Source organism: Rousettus aegyptiacus, unplaced genomic scaffold (genome assembly GCF_014176215.1).
Source record: "Rousettus aegyptiacus isolate mRouAeg1 unplaced genomic scaffold, mRouAeg1.p scaffold_m13_p_6, whole genome shotgun sequence".
NCBI classification, from domain to species: Eukaryota; Metazoa; Chordata; class Mammalia; order Chiroptera; family Pteropodidae; genus Rousettus; species Rousettus aegyptiacus.
This window is the reverse complement of record NW_023416309.1, coordinates 28,932,612-28,944,927: the sequence shown is the minus strand read 5'-3', so window position 1 is coordinate 28,944,927 and position 12,316 is coordinate 28,932,612. Positions and strand designations below refer to the sequence as shown.

At 32.6% G+C, this 12,316-nt stretch overlaps 1 protein-coding gene across 5 annotated transcripts in view; it reads left to right on the top strand.

The window, feature by feature from the left end:
• Positions 1-8,532, top strand: part of PRKG1 (protein kinase cGMP-dependent 1) — a 1,094,018-nt gene extending 1,085,486 nt beyond the window's left edge. For all 5 annotated transcript variants that reach the window (XM_016154345.2, XM_016154344.2, XM_036223586.1 and 2 more), the window contains 4 exons: positions 2,475-2,597; positions 2,682-2,744; positions 4,023-4,089; positions 7,201-8,532. In XM_016154345.2, coding sequence (XP_016009831.1) covers positions 2,475-2,597; positions 2,682-2,744; positions 4,023-4,089; positions 7,201-7,299 — 352 coding nt within the window. In that variant the 3' untranslated portion in view covers positions 7,300-8,532. The remainder of the gene's footprint in view (positions 1-2,474; positions 2,598-2,681; positions 2,745-4,022; positions 4,090-7,200) is intronic.
• The last annotated feature ends 3,784 nt before the right edge of the window (positions 8,533-12,316 follow it).

Below are 12,316 nucleotides of genomic sequence, written 5' to 3'. Positions count from 1 at the left end.
AGTTCAAGTCGGCTTCCACCTTTCATAGCACCTTTAATGTCAAAAGACAGTAAATTAAGAACGGTGTTGTTCTGAGGGAAACAGTATAATATAACTCAAGTAATTTATACCAAGTTAAGTTATTCTTAAAATATAAAGACGGCATATAAGTAATGTACCCAAAGCCTTTCTTAAAAACACTACTGTATGACCAAGTCAACTAAGAGATGAATCAAAATAAAAACTAAGGAATAAAGAAACTGGTAAAAGGATTGGTGATGAGCTTTGAATCTGATTATTTAGAACTTAGGTTTAATAATTTAATTTTGATTATTGAACAGAAAGAAAATGTTATAATCTTTGGCAACCTTAAAATGTCACTAAAATCAACAAAAGTTAAGGTGAGTGAGAAAAGATAAGAATAATTATAGGCATGCCTATTTCTCATCATTCATAATTATGAATCCTAAGTATATTTTTACAGCTTAATTATATCATTACAAAAAAAGCCTCAAAATTCAAAGTTTAAAAAAAGTGTTTTCCTGATTTAATGTTTCAGGAACTAATATTGTTGGTGAAGAAACACATTTGAAATTTAGCATGTCTTTCAGGTTTATTCGTCAGGTTAACTTAAAATTAAATTGATTCTTTTTATTTTAAAAAGCATGTATGGTATAACCCTGTGTCTCTCCATGTCCATAGAGAAATAAATAAAATTACATTTAACAATATTAATTACTATTAATATTTTGAGGTGCTGTGTTATTACTTTTTTTCTAATTATAAATGGTTTACATAGTGCATGAGTATCTTGGACTGATATACATTGCTCATAAAAAACACAAAAGCTATCTTAAATAAATGATTTTTGTTATCTTTCTAAGATAAATACAAAAACAAAAGCATAAATTAGGGAAATATTAACTGACAACAAAAAATCTAAAATGCGGTTCTTAAAATAAAATTAGAACCAGCAAGTTAAGAGAGTAAAGAGAATATTCAATTGTAACATTACAGAAAGAGGAAATTCTTAAATACTAAGAGAATATTAAATAGAATTTCATGTTTATAAATTTTTCAAAGTGATCTAAAATTGACAGGTAATTACTAGCTAATGACATTAAAGTAAATAGAAAGTACATGTCACAGAAAATTGAGATGAAAACTCAAGGCAGATACCATCACAGTTCTCAGCACAAGCAAATCTACCACTCTCTATTTTAAGCAACTCATTGTAGCCTACTCAATAGTTTAATAAAGAAATAATTTGAACTGCTATTAAACATTATAGACAAAACAGTTATGTCATATTTTTCACCAAAGACATCATGAGTCCTGTATTAGTGAAATAATGAATTTCCAAAGACATCATTTTCCAAGATATATCATAGTGTACCCTCTGAACTGAGAAATTTGATGCAACTGACTTTAATTACCTCTATAAATCCTGATCCTAGCACAAAACCACACTCCGAGGATGGTTAGGTAAATAGACTAACAAATCTGGTTCATGAGGGCTTGGGTGTTGTATCTTTCCTAACAAAGAGGATGCCTTGTGTTAGGGTATCTACTGATTACTGATGAACAGGAAGAAAAGGATAGAAAGAGTACTATTCCATAGAAGCATTAGTTTAACAGATATTTACTGACCACTTACTATGTGCCAGGCATTCTACTAAACTCTGAGAATACCAGTGGGTAATAAAATTTAGTCTGGAAAGGAAGACAGATAATAAAACAAATAATCACACAAATGAAGAAGTAATTACAAAACATAATAAGTGGTATAAAGGGTGCTATAAGAGAAAAAGAACAGAAAAAAAGAGAGTATGACAGGGGACATTAGACAAAGTTTAAATTTGATAATTGTATTATGTTAATAGATTTAGGTTTTGTGATTAGTTATATTAGGTAGATTAGAGTAGGCCTTTTTCAGGAAACAACATAACATTTAAGATCTGATGAGTGAGGCATTAACCAGATAAACTTGGGAGGAACCTTCTGGACAAAATAAATAGCTCCTTGAGGGTTGAAAATTAATTGCCTGGTATTTCCAATAAATAGAAGGCAGGTATTCCTGAATCCCAGTGAATGAGAGTAGTGATGCCATGACATGGAGCCCTATTACTGATGGTCTTATAGCCCATTCTAATAATTTTGGACTCCATCCCATGTGTAATCAGTGAGATGTTAAGTATGAGAAAAAAACGAAAAGTGGAAGAGGCATCTTAAGTGACTAAGGACAGCAAGAGGGATTAGATACCTGCTTAAAGAGAAATGGGGATACAGCAGACAAACAACCCATTTAGGTTTTGATAAGTGATTTACCTGGAAAGGTTTTCACACTGTTTGCTATTAATCAAGTTTCATTCCAGTATCACTCCAAACATAAGCCCCAAATAAGTATTGATGTCATTTATGAAGTAATAATAATTTAACTTTTCTTATTTAGAGAATAAAAGTAATATGTCTTCTCATATTTCTCATTCTTGCAGCCCACCTTTCTCAGGCCCAGATCCTATGAAAACCTATAACATCATATTGAGGGGCATTGACATGATAGAATTTCCAAAGAAGATTGTCAAAAATGCTGCTAATTTAATTAAAAAACTATGCAGGTAAGCATTTCAACCACATTATTTTTGGAAGGTTTATAATGTGAAAAAAATTAGATCCCTTGTTGATTATTATTTTATTTTTAGGGACAATCCATCAGAAAGATTGGGGAATTTGAAAAATGGAGTAAAAGACATTCAAAAGCACAAGTAAGTATCCTTTCCTTATAATTTTAGGTTTGAGAGGTCAGAAAACCTGACAAGCATTTCCCCAGACTATTGTTTAGTTTTGTTTTTTAAGTTAGCAGTTGTATAACTGATACAATTAGCATACAAAAACATCCAACGAAAGATGCAGACTAGTTAGCCTTTTTATTAAAAGGCTTCCTGGTTGTGTGTCTGGAACTTTATTTAAGTACTCTGACTCTGTGGCATGCCCGACAACAGATTCGCTGCATTCAGTTTCTTCCAACTCACAACAACTAGCTTTTTTTCTCTTTGGCACAAAGAGGAAATGTATATTCTAATTCTGGGACTCAGTTCCCTACCAGAATATTAAATAGAAAAGTCCTCTACTTCATTTCCCACTAGATCAAAATATATTTTCCCAACCATTTCCTAATTAAGTGATATGACAAAGAAAAGAAAAAAGTACAGAGTACAGTCTCTTTTTAAACAATTTCAGCATCTTAAATATCAGACTTTACCTATCTGTGTTGACTAGATGTTCTGAGGCTAAATTAAGACCAAATTGATCTTTCTCTATTAGTCTGTTTCCATAACATTCACCAGAAATTCATATCCCTACAAGAGGAGCTTATTTAGCAAAATACCTATGAACATCTAAAAGGCCTGCTAAGAATTTGGTGTAAGCATTTGCTAATGGTGAACTCTTTCAAAGACAAAAACAGAACAAAAAAAAAAACCAATCTACTAAACAAACAAACAAACAAAAAATCCTTTACATTATTTGCTTATTTGGTCCTCATTTTTACAGAAAAGCTGTACATAGAATACATTTATTGTATTAAAATAGAAAAAAAGGAGGAAAATGGATGTGTTGAGACCAGTACAACAACGTGAAAGGCCAGAGGCTGCCTACTGAATCAAGTGCAAAGATGGAAAAATAATTCTCTGTCCTAAATTGTCATGCATAGATTCTATTTACCTCCTTAAAATAGAATGTCCTATAAGGTACAGGGCCAAGCACATTATGACATTTATTAAGTTATAATGATAGTGTAGGAACAAGGTCATACAGATATGACTGAAATTACTAGAATAAAAAGGAGATGCTTTCTAATTAGTGTTTAAACTGACAATTATTAAAAATATGCATTCCACCAAATAAGGTAATAGAAAACATTTTTGTCTCATTGAAGATGTTTGCCTACTTGCTTTCCATCGGTCACGGACATCACATATGTTGCAATGAAAAGGTTTTAGCTGAGGCAAAATGCCTTTAACTCTCTACTTTTTCTTTCCTAGATGGTTTGAGGGCTTTAATTGGGAAGGCTTAAGAAAAGGCACCTTGACACCTCCTATAATACCAAGTGTAAGTAGACTTTCTAGCTTGTAATGATGTGTCACATGTGAAGGTGTTAATGTCAGTCATCAAAGACTTGTTATTTCTAAAGTATTATTCCATGATCAGATTAAATAACTATAACCATTTTTAATGGTTCGAAAATGACATCTAAAATTCAAGCTTAAAAACAGATAAGTTAGGGGACAATTATTGTATATGTATTTTACTGCTACCTTTTTAAACTATTCATTCTAAGTTTCTTTTATTTATTAATAAAAGTGGACTTTTAGCATGATAAGTGTTAAATATATACTGCTGTAGACAGAAGACTGTAACAAATCTCCAACAATCAGGTTCCTTTTTTTCTCATTATATAAAATTTATACATTATTGACTAAGAAAAATGATACATTAACAACTTTAACACACATATTCATGTATTACCAGAAATATGTAAATTTTACATTTCTGTACCTATGTGTTCTCTTTATATAAGCTATAGTAAGTTCTTAACAATTTAGTGTGTATGTGAGTATACCTGGGTGAGTCAGGACAATGTGCTACTATTTTCTGTTTATGATTCTACTTTACTCTCTACTCTTTCCCAAGAGCCTAACCTGTAAGGACCACATTAACGCATTCCTTTGCACTCTGTTTCTTGGTTGGGTTTGGTCAACAGTCCAGCAACCACTTTCAACAGCTATTGATTCCTGGCCAATATTGATTCATTTATGCTCCCCACATAGTTCCTCCTCTCTTAATTTCATATTCTTTCCCCCACTCCCTTGGCCTGACTTCAAACTACACTACAAAGCTACAATAATCAAAACAGTATGGTACCGGCAGAAAAATAGACACACAGACAAATAAATATAGACACCCAGAAATAAAACTGCACACTTTTGGGCAACTAATTTTCAACAAAGGAGCCAAAAATATACAATGGAGAAAGGAAAGCCTTTTTAATAAATGATGTTTGGAAAATTGGAAAGCCACATGCAAAATGAAACTAGACTGCTATCTGAAACCATACATAAAAATTAATTAAAAATGAATTAAAGACTTGAATATAAGACCTGAAACAAAACATATGGAAGAAAACATTGGTATTGAACTTATGGACTTTGGTCTCAAAGGGGTTTTTGTGAACTTTACCCCAAAAGCAAGGGAAGTAAAAGAAAAAATAAATAAATGGGGCTAGATCAAGCTAAAAAGCTTCTGCAGAGCAAAAGAAATCATCAACAAAACAAAAAGATAACCAACTAAATGGAAGAAGATATTTTCAAAACTATACTTCCAATAAGGGGCTAATATCCAAAATATATAAAGAACTCATACAACTCAATCAAGAAAAATAAAATTAAAAAAGATGGATGGAGGACCTGAACAGACACTTTTCTAAAGAAGACATACAACTAGCCAGCAGATATATGAAAAGATGCTCAACTTCACTAGCTATAAGGGAAATGCAAATCAAAACCAAAATGAGATACCACCTCACACCTGATAGAATGACTATTAAGAATAAGACAAGAAATTAGTGTTGGAGAGGATACAGAGAAAAAGGAACACTTATACACTGCTGGTGGAAATGTAAATTGTGCAGCCTCTATGGAAAACAATATGGAGGATCCTTGAAAAATTAAAAATAAAGCTACTTTATGACCCAGTAGTCTCTTTTCTGGGTATCTAGGCGAAAAATTTGAAAGCACTTATTCATAAAGATATATGTCCCTCGTGTTCACTGTAGTATTATTCGCAATAGCCAAGACGTGGAAACAACCTCAGGGTCCTTTCACAGATGATTGGATAAGGAAGATGTGGTACAAATATACAGTAGAATACTATTCGGCCATACAGAAGACAAAATATTGCCCCATATTACTTTGAAGCACTCCCAGGCATCACTGTGCTCTTTTATCCTTCCATCAGGATCTAAAAGATACAGAATTCCTTTTCTTTACTCTCTTTCTTAACACATTAAAGTTTTTTGTTAAATAACCAGTCTAAGTGTTTATAGTATATTGACTTGAAACAGATTTCAATTGATAGTGTTTCTATTTTTATTCAGTACTGCATCTAATAAAAAGCACTGCATCTTAACTGAGGAAGATTGGTTGCTTTGTGGTCCAGATCCCCTCATTTATACACTTTCTTTTTCTGAACTCAGGACTGCTCTTTACACAGAAATATTTTCTCTGCCTCTTAAGATTTATTTCTTTGCTAGTTTTTATTCATAAAATAAAAATATCATTACCATGTCTCATATTACAGATTCTAATTGCATTCATGAAGTTTTGTTTTTAGAACAAGAGTAGAATGAGAAACTCAGAGGAATAAATAGTAAGCCTAATTTATTCCAACCTAAATTTATCAGGCGTCTCCTTTTATGCCATAGTACTATTAAATGGGGACATATATATTTGTAAAAGATTTTAAATATTATAGAATATGAGAGGAACTAAAGTGTTTCTTCACTACTTTTACCAATGCTCTACAGATTGGACTTTGTCTAGTAAATTTGCAAAAGTTTGGCTTGAGTTTAGAAATGGCTTTTTATTATGCTTAGAAGACACAAAAATTCTTAAGATAGCCTACAAGGCTCTACGTGACCTGATGCCTGCCGGTTTCTCATTCCACTTCCTCCCTCTCTCCTACAGCAGCCTTGTTGGTTTCTTTTGATAACTTTACAGCATGAAGCTTGCTCTCTCTCACCCCAGGACCATTTCACGTACTATGTCCTCATTATCAAACTCATTGATTCTTAGGTTTAAAATAACACTTTTCCACAAAGGCTTTCCATGATTACACTTATACTCTCATGGTATTTTGTATTTTTTTCCTTAGCGATAACCAAAATTTAAAACAAATAATTGTAAAAAATATTTAGCTAATTATAATCACACAATTTATTCCTTACTAGAGTATAAACTCCATGAGGGCAAGAATTATGTCTATTTTTAGTCACTGCTGTTACCACACACACCCCCCCATGCAACAAAACACAAAATGTGCCACTTAGTAGAAACTCAAAAAATATTCATTGATTAGGGAATAAAGAATGCTATTTTAAAACCTAGCATGCAATTTTACTAAAAGAATCAGACATCTTTTTGCTGTTCATTTTCTCATTTCTAGGTTGCATCACCCACAGACACAAGCAATTTTGACAGTTTCCCTGAGGACAATGATGAACCACCACCTGATGACAACTCAGGATGGGACATAGACTTCTAACATATTTCTCTTACCTGCTTCTGCCTTGCTGAAGACAGCTTTTTTCTGAGACACAGCTGCCAGCAAACCTGAGGGAAAGAGAGAAGATTTAGTGCTCGGGGTCACCATGATGCCTTTGATTGATGCTGCTCCAGTAACTACAGTGGCATTAGGACTTACCGTTTAGATGACAATAGTGCTCTTTACACGTTTTCCGTTTGAACCTAAAATTAGCAGTTGACATGGTGGTCCTGAAGCAAAGCCTTTCACCAGTAAAGAGATGTTTTCTATTGTTGCAATTATCTTGCTTTGCTCTGATTATCATTTGAAAGACTGTAAGAAACACTTTGATCTAGTAAAAGAGTCTGTACCTTACTAGAATTATCAAGAAGATCAAAAAATAATATATTGGGTACGATAGATTTCTATGTTACAAAAACTGGGCTCTCCTCTTTCTTCAAGGAAGGGTCATGGGATCTATTACCGCAGGCCGGTGTATATACCATACAAAAGAGGACCACGCATCTGTTGGTCACAGTTCATGTCAAACCAGTGCTAGAAGTTTCATGATTTCATTTCCCAGCAGAGCTGATGACGAGACTGAATGTTACCTTTCCTTTCTGACAGATTTAAAAATTGATATGTTAAAAGCACAACTGCTATAGATTCTGCTGAGAACTCTCATAGCAGGTATATATGCGTTTTCACAGAGGATTGAAAAAAACTACATGCATGATATTTGTTTCTTTCTGACAAATTGGCATGAGAGTGGAAAAAAGCAATTCACAACCATTTCATATTTTTTAAAATATTGTGCTTCAAGATGGTCCTGGAAATAAGTGACTAGCAGCCAATTGGTTTTTATTTATTACCTAACACACCCTCAGACTGAGGCTTAAAATATTCCATTTTATAAAAATAAACCCTTGGGGTCAGGGTGGGGTGGGTGGAGAGGGATTAAGATTCATCCAAAAATAAAAATAAAAAACTATATAGGTGCTATGTATATCTTTCATCTGTAAATGTCAGTGTCTAAATAGACAACACAAATTCTAAACATTACATGTGTAGCCAGAGACTCAAGCATTTTCACTAAATTTATCAAACCAAACTCCTGTCAGATTTCACTTATACAACATAGTCTAAGGTTGAGAGAGAAAGGTGGTTAAAAACCTATTTGAACTAGCTTCTTGTCTTAGGCCTGAACCAAAAAACAAACACACACACACAAGTAAATAAATAAAAAGAAAGAAAGAAGGTAAAGGCACAGAACCATTGAGATTTGCAGATTCACTAGTTGAGAATCCTTATTTATGTGAGGTTGGGGAACAAGACAAGAACTTGGCCAAGTATTGATTACCTTTTCATGAATTAGTTAATATGAGTTTATGTGCATGTGAAAGTAGAAAAGAAGAGGAAAATAAGAATCAGATTTCTTAAAAATAAATTTTAACTAAACAAAAATATTGCAAGCCTGAAATATCATACTACCTAGAAAAAACTAGATTTGAAAATATCAAATTTATTTGCTTTTTTTCACAGAGGGAAAAGAATCAGCTATTTAAACTGTGTTTGTTGTTGGCAAGCCAGTTGACTGTTATTAGCTGTCATAAGTAATAGAACCATTAGGAAGCTTTTCTTGGACAAATAGCACCTATACCTACTTAGACAAATACATAACCTTATGAGCTGTCATCCTGATTTAGAACTGTGTGTGAATTTGGTACATTAAATAGAGGTTTGCATTTTTCCAGGGGAGTTTTTTAAAGTCGAATCAATATAGACCTTTCTGCAAAAAATATGTCCACCTAGATCATTATCCTGTATCCAAGAAGGCATATATTATTTTGTTTGATTTTTCATACTAAGACTACTTTAGAATATATCTCATCAAAATATAATAATCTAAGAAATATTTGGAAAATGAAAGTATTAAGGGCATATTATATATAGTTAGAATGAAATTAAAACTTTGATTCTAAGATATTAGTATTATTCTTGCATTATTGGAGTTTTCCTTCCCTTACAAAGAATTTCTCAAAATCAATCTATTCCCTAAGATATCCAATTCTCCTACAGATTTTAGAGTATAAAATTAAAACATATCAGCCTAAAATCCTAGCTCCGAATGCTATTTCAGAAATTTTCTATTGCTTTTGATTGGGCTTTTAAAAATACATAATTTCAACATTATAGTCAATGTTCAGTAAATTTTGTTAAAAGATAGAGTAGTTTAGGCATCATCAAGTTCCCTATAACATTAAACTTACCTAGTCATTAAGTAACAGAATCTGCTCCTGAACTTTTCAAATATCCCAATAGCCCCAGATATTAGCACTTACTATGGATTTTGGAACTGTGGTTCAAGTCTAAGACAACCAATATGTACAAGTTCTATGGAGAAGGAAGAAGTAGCATTCAGCACAGTGTGTCTGTAGGTTGTTTCGTCCACTTGTTATTGCATCTTTGTTAATTTCACCTGTGGCATTGTGTTAGGATGTCTAAATCACCAAAAACTAAAGGTGAACTACATCTTCCAAGAATTACAGAGAACATTCGTTTAATTTTCAACATTGAATTTTAAAGATTTAAATCTTGTCTTAATGAGGACACTAGGGCTAATATTCATGATCAGCTTCATAAAGTGCATCTTACTTTACTTCTGAATTTTTTATGCCCCCTCTATTTTCTTACACTAAAGAACATCTGGATAAGTTAGAAGAGTGCCAACCTGTTTGATCTGTTAACTGATTTTCTTGTTAATACTTTGAGTATGGGAATTAAGGGCTTTCTGTGTGTCTTAACTCACAGGAAAACTGAAAACTGCCAAGGAAAGGAACATCATAATATAAAATATATTGAATACATTAGAAAAAATAATTTCTGGAAGATTGATATGACTTTTACATTTGTACCTTTTTTCATATTAATAAATGGATCAGATCTATGTGGCATTTAAAACATTTACTTTGGTTATATTATTTACAAATAATTTTTACTTAAAATTATGGAGTATGCATGTGAGCTACACATGTATAATATATAAATTCAACTGAATTTTTCTTGTTTCATTTTTGACATGACTGAACTGATGGTAAACTTAAATTGAAAGTAGTCAGCTACCATATTGAAAATAAGGATTTTAGAACTGATTTTATACATTAGATGTGATCTGTGCATTATCCATAACAATGTTTTCTTTCACAGTAGGACCACAGACAAATATTTATGTAAATAGATATTTTTGTGTGATATTTCGTGGTACATATAACTTTTTTTAGTGTTCACAGCATTATTATTTTATTTTATTTGTATTGAATAATGTTTTTAGGTCCAAGTAGACTTGAATTAATGTCATAATTGTCAATATTATTGAAAATTATGTCTGTATTGTTATTCATCTATCCCATAGTTTAGAACATGACCTGGCTATCTGGCATTGTTGCAAGTGCCTTAAATTCATGGCATCCTATTAAAAAAACAAATTTGGTGTTATGCTGCATGACAAAGACAAACACACCTCAAAATGTTGTCCTTTCTTAGCTTGCTGCGTTTTACAGTTCTTTCTGCTAACAATTTATAAGCCTTTATTATATAATATTGATGAACTACAGAAATGATGAAGTTGTTCTCTTATTTCTGTTAAATGTACCAGAGCTGTGTATCTGTTAATGAGATACAGCGTCATTTCTGTGAAATGTATAAATGTATGTGCAGGTCAAATTAATATATGACATATTATCAGTCTGTATACAGGTATACCTGTTTCGCTAAGCTGTGCAGATTCAGTTAAAAACTAGTACAGTCAAGTTCTAATATATCTCGTTTTATAGATTCCATTAAAAATGGTCCAACTCAAAAGAAAAATTGGAAAATTACAGCTAACCACACCTCGCTGTGAAACAAATGATTAAAAAGTGACTTGGTGCACCACTCAACAAAACAGGATGCTTTCTGAGTTCTTGTATATGCAAATAATTTCTGAGGCAAGTTTTCAACAGACCTAGAAAGCTAAACATTGAAAATGCGTTGTTAGCCCTCCTCTTTAACTGCCCCTGAATCAATAGACAGAGCTCTGGGACCTTAACAGTGACTCAGAGGTTCGGGCTTTCCGAGTAAAGGGACATTTCTTTAAGTGTCATCTATCAAATTTATTTCAATGTATGATGTTTTTACAACTGGTCAGTTCTTTTGTACTATTACAGCTATCGTTATTTGATTGTCCTCTTACAATTTGTTCTACATGAAAGAGTTCTTTGTTAGTCAGAATGCAACAACTGTCATCAAATGGTCATTGACTACTTGCACTCTTTTGATGTAGATTAAAAACTTTTTCATAAATTTAACCTGCTTTGATTTGCTCTGTATTTTTCCTGCAGCTGTAATTGCCGAGTGCCTGTTGTATACTTTATAGAGTTGAAATAAAAAAAAATAATTACTTTTGAACCTAGTTGATGTTTAATTTCAGATGAGATTTCAAGGATAAAATTGAGATATCATACTATAATTGAAATACTACATACTGCAATTGTAGAATGTCACTATATTAAACAAAAATATTTATAACCAAGTGTCCATCAGATAATTGATTAGGATCTAAAACTAATTCAACAAGTTGGTTTAAAGAATTCAGTAGAGAACATTAGACCATTCTGTGTGAATAGCGAAGCGAATGTAGATACCCACACGACCCCCCAAATAAGCAGTTTTCTGTGCACCGCTACCACATCACGCCCCCTGCCCCCACACCATACTCTCCTTTTTGTAACTACCCCTAGTCAAACTCTTAACTACACAAACCATCGAAGGGACAATTCTTATGTAATATTATATGGTTGTTGGAAGGAACTACTTAATATGAAAAGCAGCTTCATGAATCTTTGTCTAAGGTTTATTCACCTGATCCCTCTGTTAAGCATTATATGCATTAAGAATATAGATCTAGAGAACAATATTATTGCAATGAACTCAACTCTCCAAAACCCTGGTGAACATATTCTTCCTACACCCCTTTGTTCCTCACTTCAGTGAAAGGTAT